This window comes from Ruditapes philippinarum, unplaced genomic scaffold (assembly GCF_026571515.1).
Source record: "Ruditapes philippinarum isolate M1 unplaced genomic scaffold, ASM2657151v2 ctg4859_1_1_1_1, whole genome shotgun sequence".
Taxonomy (NCBI): domain Eukaryota; kingdom Metazoa; phylum Mollusca; class Bivalvia; order Venerida; family Veneridae; genus Ruditapes; species Ruditapes philippinarum.
The window spans coordinates 55,042-64,783 of record NW_026857570.1 but is presented as its reverse complement, the minus strand read 5'-3'; the positions used below and the strand labels follow the sequence as shown (position 1 = coordinate 64,783).

Below are 9,742 nucleotides of genomic sequence, written 5' to 3'. Positions count from 1 at the left end.
AACTTTTGCTTCAAAAGACATCTCCTCCCCCCTAACCCCCACTAAAAACAAAAAATTTTTTTCATCCAAACTTCACAGGAATGTTCCTTTGGTGGTCACCTTTAAAAATTGTTCAAAGAATTAAAGATTTCCGTGTTTAGACTCTGCGTTGCCATGGCAACCGAAGAAAAAACTTTTAAAATTTCTTCTTTTAAAGAAAACCCAAAGAGCTAGAGCTAAGATTATTTAGCATGAAAACATCGTCTTAGTGGAAAAGTCTACAAAGTTTGCTTCAAATAAAGCCCCTGGGTCCAAATTGGCCCTGCCCCAGGGGTCATTGATTTTCCCTATATGATATTGTAAAAACTTAAAAATTCTTCTTTTAAAGAACCCAAAGAGCTAGAGCTTAGATATTTGGCACATGAAACATCTTCTAATGAGTGTTTCTACCAAGTTTGTTCAAATAAAAGCCCTGGGGTCAAAATTGGCTCCGCCCCAGGGGTCATTGATTTCCCTTATTGCATTATAGTAAAAACTTAAAAAATCTTCTTTTAAAGAACTCAAAGAGCTAGAGCTAAGATATTAGCATGAAACTATGTTCTAATGGGTGTCTACCAAGTTTGTTCAATAAAAAGCCCTGGGTCAAAAATTGGCCCCCCCCAGGGGTCATTGATTTTCTTAAATGGGTAATAGCAAAACTTAAAAAACCCTTCTTGAAAAAATCCCAAATAGCTAGAGTTTTAGATATAAGCATCAAACATCTTCTAGTGAGTGTCTATAAAGTTTGTTCAAATTAAAGCCCTGGGGTCCAAAATGTGGCCCCGCCCCCGGGGTCATTGATTTCCTTAAATGCGTATAATCAAAAACTTAAAAAAACTTCTTTGAAAAAACCCGAATAGCTAGAGTTTGGATATTAAGCATGGAATATCTTCTAATAAGTGTCTACAAAGTTTGTTCAAATAAAAGCCCTGGGGTCAAAACTGGCCCCGCCCCAGGGGTGTCATTGTTTTTAAACTATTGTGTATAGTAAAACTTAAAAAATCTTCTTTAAAAAACCCCAATGAGCTAGAGCTTATATGTTTATTCTTATTGTGTAGGAGTCAAAAAATTTAAACATCATGAACATCTTCTAATGGTTTGTCTTAATTCAAGTTTGTTCATATAAAAGCCCTTGGGTTTAAACTGGCCCTGCTTGGGGGCCTATATACAGGTGAGCGACCTCAGGGCCATCATGGCCCTCTTGTTACTTGTTTGTATTTTTTACTGGTTAGAGAAGTATAACATGATGCATAATGTGTTTTGGAGATGCAATGGCTTGTCCCAATTGTGTCATACCTGTTTATTGCTTATCAAAGGGTTACTATCCTTTTTTAGGCTGCAAAAGTGAGAAAAATAATTTAAACGTTATTTTGCATGAAATTTAATATACAACTTGAAAATGTATTGACTTTTATTGCAGGTATTTGTGTTTGTGATAGCGCCTGCCAAATGGAGACTGACAATTGTTTATTAACATGTAGTGGACATGGTACCTGTAGTGAATCCGAAACATGCGTTTGCTATGACCAGGACACGGGATACAATGCTGAGGGCTTCTGGGGTGATCATTGTGAGATACAGAAATGTCCCGGAATGTTAGAATCCTGTAGTGGACATGGTCAGTGTATTCAAGGTGACTGTAGCTGTGACGAGGGCTGGAGAGAAAACAAAACATCGTGCCATATACCTGATTGCCCGGGAACCCCAGATTGTAATGGTCGTGGAAATTGCATAACAACGGGGGTGTTACCATCTTGCGAATGTCACGAGGGTTATATGGGCATACAGTGCGAGTTTGAATGTTTGTATGGAAATGTTACAGCAGACTTCACTTGTGATTGTTTCCCTTGCTATACAGGTGGTGCATGTAAGGAAACCTGCAACGGTCATGGCAGCTGTTTTGAAGATACATGCCAGTGCGATGCAACTTACTGGGGTAAGATAATATCTTTTATTATTTATATCATTCTAAGCTCTACTTTTCAACTTAAGTTATGAACCATTTCTTATTATCTATACTTTTCAAGTACAAGTGAGCCGCGTCATGACAATACCAACATAGTGGGTTTGCAACCAGCATGGATAGCTTTATATACATGGCTGCTGACATTTTAAGAAAAAAAAACATTTCTTTTGTCTCATTAAAAAAAGAAGGTTGCTGTTATAAATCTGTTATAAAGATTCCTGACAGGTTATATGGCCATATATAAAAGCTTGTTTACAATACAACCCTAGGGGCTTGGGTCATATATACAAACACCAGTTTATATAATAGAGCCATTATAACTTTTGGAAGATTTTTATAATTAATTATGTACATATATTCATACCAGTGTGCATATTCGTACTAATGATATTGGTTTAGAAATTTACCTGCTGAGTCTGCGCAATGGGTTTGTCCTGTTTTAAATGAAACAGTCCATTACTAAAATAAGGGATTTTAAAATGTGAAAAATTACCTACTAACAGTATAGAGTTTAGTCACACTGTAGAGACAATTTCAGGCTCGCTCTATATTGGTTCAAAAGGTTAATCACCTGTTCTAGCAGGTTAAGAGTTTAGTTCTGTTACTTGCCAGTTTAATTATACATGTATATAATTTAACATGAATACAGGAGAGTTTTGTGAAGATTCTGGATGTCCAGGAACGGGTTCAAGTTGTTCTGGACAGGGGTCATGTAGTATCAGCAAAAAGACTTGCTCTTGTAATAACTACTGGAAAGGAGAAGGATGTGATGTCTGGGACTGCCCTGGTGAAATAGACTGCAATGATAGAGGTGACACTAGCTTCTTCTTAAAATTTGAGCATTTTATAAGTAAAGGATGAGATAAATCTCAGCATATAACAGTTGAAAATTCCCAATTTTATAAATTTCATAAATAAACAAAAATATATTTTGTATAAAAGTGTATAACTGTTTGGAAAAAAAGTTAATTGTTTTAATGTTTGTTAGATTTTCCAAATTTTTCTTATGGTCACCAAGCTACATTTTTTTCAATTACCGGTAAGTCACTGGTTCTTGTAAAAAAAGGGGTACATTTTATAAAAAGAATTACTGCTTGACAAAAATGAGTGCATTTCTAACAATAATGTTATTTACAAGTTTTTTTCCGGTATGTTTTATTTAGGGGTGTGTGATGGTACGACAGAATGGCCACCAAAATGTGTGAACTGTACCGACTCCATGGGATCATCTTGTCATTTGGATTGTATCCATGGAAACGAATATCCAGAAGATTCCTCTATATGTCAGTGTGAACCATGCTACCATGGCTCTGATTGCAACACTTTGTGCAGCGATGTTGGCTACTGCAGTGACTCCCCATCTACCATAGTAAGTTTGTTTGTTTTTTCAGACTTTAAGGCCTATATAACATATATGTGTGCTTTAAGTATTTTCTTAATGGTTTTATGGGTTAACAAACAAGTAATTATCAATTTCTCCACAAGTGACAGACTGACAGTGAGTGACAAATGACCATTAGACTCATTGTCGAAGATTAGTTGTCATGGAGAAAAGGATACCTTGCCCGAGGATCGAACCCAGCAACCCCAGGACTATAACCAGCTCCCTATTAAGCTTAGCTTTGAATACAAAGATTTTGAACAATAATTCATGATGTATTGTACTGCAATGCAAGTAAAAATTGTTATCTATAAACAATTAAACATGCCTTTTTTAATGAGAATCAATACAATTGATAAACAAGTTTAAGTGCACAAATAATGTTAATGAAGTTGTTTGTTTATTGACATAGCATTGTCAATATCATGTCATGTAAATATTCTTTCCCTTATTTTGTGCATATTACTCTTTCAATTTAATAAGGAAATAGTTTGATGTAATGTATATGTAATTAAGAGAGGATTAATGTTTTGTTTTTTTGCATCAGTGTAAAGTTCCAGAGCACATTTAAAGTTGAAGCCTTCAGTCCAAGAAATACTTTTTCTAATGTAGTTACAAGGTTTTGTCATGTTTTATGCAATGCCATGTGACAGTCATGTTTTGCGCAATGCCATATGACAGTCATGTTTTGTGCAATGCCATGTGACAGTCATGTTTTGTGCAAGCCATATGACAGTCATGTTTTGTGCAATGCCATGTGACAGTCATGTTTTGTGCAATGCCATATGAGAGTCATATTTTGTGCAATGCCATATGAGAGTCATGTTTTGTGCAATGCCATGTGACAGTCATGTTTTGTGCAATGCAATATGACAGTCTTGTTTTGTGCAATGCCATATGACAGTCATGTTTTGTGCAATACCATGTGACAGTCATGTTTGTGCAATGCCATATGACAGTCATGTTTTGTGCAATGCCATATGACAGTCATGTTTTGTGCAATGCCATTATGACAGTCATGTTTGTGCAATGCCATATGAGAGTCATGTTTGTGCAATGCCATATGAGAGTCATGTTTTGTGCAATGCCATATGACAGTCTTGTTTTGTGCAATGCCATATGACAGTCATGTTTGTGCAATGCCATATGAGAGTCATGTTTTGTGCAATGCCTATGACAGTCATGTTTTGTGCAATGCCATATGACAGTCATGTTTTGTGCAATGCCATGTGACAGTCATGTTTGTGCAATGCCATATGACAGTCATGTTTTGTGCAATGCAATTTGACAGTCATGTTTTGTGCAATGCCATATGACAGTCATGTTTTGTGCAATGCAATATGACAGTCTTGTTTTGTGCAATGCCATATGAGAGTCATGTTTTGTGCAATGCCATATGAGAGTCATGTTTTATGCAATGCCATGTGACAGTCATGTTTTGTGCAATGCAATTTGACAGTCATGTTTTGTGCAATGCCATATGACAGTCATGTTTTGTGCAATGCCATGTTACAGTCATGTTTTGATAATGAATCCACTTGGCTTTCATTGTAGTAAACTATTTTTACATGGTATCTGAGTCCTGCGTATTTAAAAAATGTGCATCAACATCACATGATCTTGTGATTTCATCTGTTAGTGCATGTGTTCTTTTATGTTAATGTATACCTATGTGGGAAGGTTTTTATGCAAAACTGAAGAGTAATACAAAGGTTGATTTTCTGTAAATTTATATTTGAGAAATTTTCTGAATTGTGTTAGATTAACTTGACAAATGCCTTATCCTATGGATTTAAGTCACTACAGTGTTGGAGCAGTACAAATAGATGCTTGCAGAAAAAAGAATAATAACAGGCTTTTTTCGCCGATTCTTACATTTTTCATTCATTATCATATATTTGCCTGTGCGAAAAGATATATAAGTAGAAGTTTAAATGTTTGTTTCATTGGGTGAAAAGGCAAGGTTTTAATCATGCAAGTGCCTTATCTGGTATATACTGAAATACAATATTTAGTGTGGTGCTGCAACACTTCTTTTAAGTCTCATTCTTATTTTATAGGGTTGCGAATGCAATGAGGGGTACAAAGGGACATTTTGTGAAGAGTTAAACTGCCCAGGTAAAATGCAATTTACTATTGTAGTTTTACATGGTCTGAAATTAGAATGATTAACAATAAATCTTACTAGTAACTATTTTATGCCTTAGAGTGACATAAGACGGCTCCACAATGTAAAGGTTAGTCAGGAAATTTCTCATATAACCAACTGACATTGTTGGTTTCGCTAAATACATTGGAACAAACAAACAAAAATTAAAACCACTTCTTGTATTATCCAACATAATTGTGATTCATGTAGGGTTTTGTACCCATGATCCTTAAGTCAACAGACATAATGTCTTTATTTCTTTGTCAATCCCAGATGTCTGGGACGTTATGATATGCATGCCAATAATGATTTTGCAGTATCTGTTTGGTTACAGTTCATGAAATATTTTTAAAAAATCACTCTTGTATTGGTATTTAAGCTATAGGTTGATCTTAAGTCCCCATTAAAAAAGAAAACTGCAAATTATTTTTTTAAGGAGATTAATTCAGATGTATTTAAAAAATTCAGGGGATCCCGACTGCTCTGACCATGGCAAATGCAGACGTGACACTGAGAAGAACATCTCTGTCTGCACATGTAACGCTGGATTTAAGGGTGACGACTGCTCGGAATATTCTTGCCCGGGAGTGATAGGAAATAAGTCCTGCAATGGCAATGGTTTGTGTTATAGATTATCTGTTAGTTTGTTATTTATCTGGGGTTTTTTTAAGCCAGTTTTAACACATCTATGGATGTATCTTGGCTTTCAGTCCACCTGATATGTTGTTATTGATACTACTCATATAACCAGTACAGACCAACGTCAGCTTGCACTCTGGTCAAAATTCTGGAATAAACATATATTTTAAGTTCAGTTTGTGTAGGGGTTTTCAGTTTTTCATTGGGAAAATTTAAAAATTAACTTGTATTTTCAAGGTGAATGTGTGTTACTAAGTATAGCACCACAGTGTGACTGTAACCATGGATTTACTGGCCAAGCTTGTGACATGTGTGTACAAAAGTTTGCTGGAGACAATTGTGAAAGGTGTGAAGAGAACTATATTGGCTATAATACAACATGTAGCAAGTTCTGTTCACATGGATATGCAACAGTTGAAGGTTTGTATTTCTAAAGCTAAATAAGTATTATAAGTTTGATATATATTGTAAGTACAATACTGAATTCTATTGGAAACATGCAGCTGTCAAACCTATATTGGATGAGTTTCAAGCTAAGTCCAATATAGATTTTAAAGCTGTGTACAAATTCATTAGAATCAGTCTTGTATTAATGATGAGTAGTGACATTTTATTTCACACCACCTTTTTGACATAACTTTTGTTATTTGAGTACAATATAGATTTGAAAACTAGAAGAATAAAAAGGAGATGAGATGGCAATTACTATTTTATAAGGTGTATGGGACATCAGTGGCTCTACTCAGGTGCCCACTTGTGCCTGAAATAATGCACGAAAGGGCACCTGAGGTCTTCCTCCACCAGTAAAGCTGGAACATCGCCATATGACCATTAATGTGTCGGTGTGACGTAAAACCTAATCAAACAAACAAATTAAAAGGTGTGAAATAAAAGGGATTACTTCAGATTTTAGTAAAGTCGTTAATTATCATCCATTTAATGTAAGACAAGGTTCATTACTCTCACCTTTATATTTCCAGAATAATCCTCCCTTTTAAATTTCTTTTAATATTTTATTCTTATAAATTTTTCATTTCAACGAAATATTTTCCACTTTCATTTACTTGTCTGGTATTTTGTCCAAAATATTTAGGAACATTTCATTTTTTTCATCTTGTTGATCACATAATACATAAATTACATTTGTTTTTGAATTTTGTATTTTTTACAAACATCTAAACCTTCTTGCCTGAAATGTTATATTCTAAAGCTTAGATACTAGGCATATAGCACAATAATGAGCCTCTTGTATTCTTTAGCTCTGAAATGATATAAGATTAATTGTAATGTTTCAGGCGGAAGTATATGTGAATGTTATGACGATGATACAAACGGACATTGGATGAATCCTAATGACGGATGTGATGTCTGTGTGCCAGGCTGGAGACCTCCATATTGTGTAGTTTGTGCAGACAGTAAGTAATTTATATAGTAGCAATTACATCCATAGATATCCATAGACAATCATATCCACAGACAATCATATTCCAAAATAGTCTCTATACTAATCAATCATATCACTAGTCAATTGTATCAACAGATAATCATATCAACAGATATTCATATCAACAAACAATCATAACAACAGACAATCATACCTTTGGACTGTCATATCCACAGTCATATCAAAAGACATTCATATCCACAGACAATTATATCAACTTACATTCATATCCACAGACAAGCATATCAACAGACAATCATGTCTACATATAATCATTACCACAGACAGCCATATCCACAGACAGTCTTATCAGCAGACAATCATATGCACCAACAATCACATCTATGTACAATCATATTCACAGTGTATCATATAAACATGCATTTATATCCGCAGACTATCATATCGATGCTGTTCTTTCAAAAGCTTACACTTTTTATTTCATCAAGTCTTCATAAATATTAAGTTCAATCACATTTATTTCAGACTTTGTGGGGCCAAAATGTGACATTCAATGTATGGACGATCAAGGTCGTTTTGTTGATGATGCAGATGGTGATGAAATAACATATGCCATTGTACCTCTATTCAGATGCCTTGAGGAAGTTGATACAAATTTGTATAAAGCATGGTTTGGATATAGGAATCCAAATCCGAATAACGTCTATATAACATCCAAGAGTGAAAACACCGTATATTACAATGGTACCGAGATTTCCGACCAGAAACATCCAACTAAATTCATACCTTCTAGGCAACTACCTGAAGTTGAATACTCGTTCTTCATCGGGTGAGATTCTTATTTATATTTAATGGCTGTTGTATGCATTTTTTTTCATTCAGTTTGTTCGATTTTTAGCTCACCAGTTTCACAAAGTGACCTTGTCCGTTGTCCTTCTTCAAACTTTTACTTTAAATGACATCTCCTCATAAACCACAAAGCTAATTTCATCCAAACTTCACATGAATGTTCCTTTGGTGGCCAACTTAAAAATTTTCTCAAAGAATTTAATTCCATGCAGAACTAAAAATAAAACTGAAAAATCTTTTTAAAAAAAAAACGAAAGAGCTAGAGCTTAAATATTTGGCATGAAACATTATCAAGTCAATTTCTACCAAGTTTGTTCAAATAAAAGCCCTGGGGTCAAAATTGACACTGCTCGTAGGGTCATTGATTTTCCTTATATGTATATAGTAAAAACTTAAAAAGTCTTCGTTTAAAAAACCAAAATAGCTAGAGCTTAGTATTAAGCATGAACATTAGTGGGTGTTCAGTTGTTTAAATAAAGCCAGGGTCAAAATTTTCGCCATGGGGTCTTGTTTCCCTTATGTATAAACAAAAACTAAAATTTGTTTAAAACCCGAGAGCTAACTTAAACATTGCATGAAACATCTTCTAATGGGTGTCTACCAAGTTTGTTCTAAGGGCCCTGGGGTTAAAATTGGCCCCGCCCCTGGGTCATTGATTTTCCTTAAATGTGTATAGTAAAAACTTAAAAAAATTTTTTTTTAAACCCAAAGAGCTAGAGTTTAGATGATAAGCATGAAATATCTTCTAGTGAGTGTCTACCAAGTTTATTCAAATAAAAGCCTCTATGTTAAAATTGGCCCCATCACCGGGGGGGGGGGGGGGCTATATACAGGCGAGTGCTTTTAGGGCCATCATTAATATAACTATTGAAATGTACCTTACTGGAACAATTTGTTCTGATATGGGGATCATTCAAGAAATAATAAGAGGCACTAGTCTTTGGATATTCTTCTGGGAGTTGCAGTAATACTTAGACAGAAATCAGCATTAACTTAACCAAAGCAAATAAAAGAAAGTTGTACATAAATATTTTCCAGTTGTGCACATCATATTCACTATGGCATTATCTTAAAATGGGTAGGATAGTGAGATGATTCATTGTAACTTCCAGGGGCGAGCTAACTAGATGGATAAAATATCTACAAATACTATTTATCACATACTTGTGCCAATTTTGTGACTCTGTAAAAATGGTTATGCACAGCAGTGTTTATACATTGACATGATGCCATTTGCGTTATGCAAATATAGTGTAAAGTCGACGCCCTTAATGTTAGCATTACACAATAGGCGTGTCAATGAAAAATTGTTCTTTTTTACTTTAAACAGTCTTT

General features: G+C 34.8%; 1 protein-coding gene across 1 annotated transcript in view; it reads left to right on the top strand.

Moving 5' to 3' along the window:
• Window positions 1–1,443: 1,443 nt before the first annotated feature.
• Window positions 1,444–9,742, top strand: part of LOC132750181 (uncharacterized) — a 39,052-nt gene continuing 30,753 nt past the window's right edge. The window contains exons 1-8 of the mRNA XM_060740126.1: window positions 1,444–1,954; window positions 2,634–2,795; window positions 3,148–3,353; window positions 5,426–5,483; window positions 5,983–6,132; window positions 6,391–6,573; window positions 7,449–7,568; window positions 8,084–8,387. Of these exons, the coding sequence (XP_060596109.1) occupies window positions 1,468–1,954; window positions 2,634–2,795; window positions 3,148–3,353; window positions 5,426–5,483; window positions 5,983–6,132; window positions 6,391–6,573; window positions 7,449–7,568; window positions 8,084–8,387 (1,670 nt within the window). The 5' untranslated portion in view covers window positions 1,444–1,467. The remainder of the gene's footprint in view (window positions 1,955–2,633; window positions 2,796–3,147; window positions 3,354–5,425; window positions 5,484–5,982; window positions 6,133–6,390; window positions 6,574–7,448; window positions 7,569–8,083; window positions 8,388–9,742) is intronic.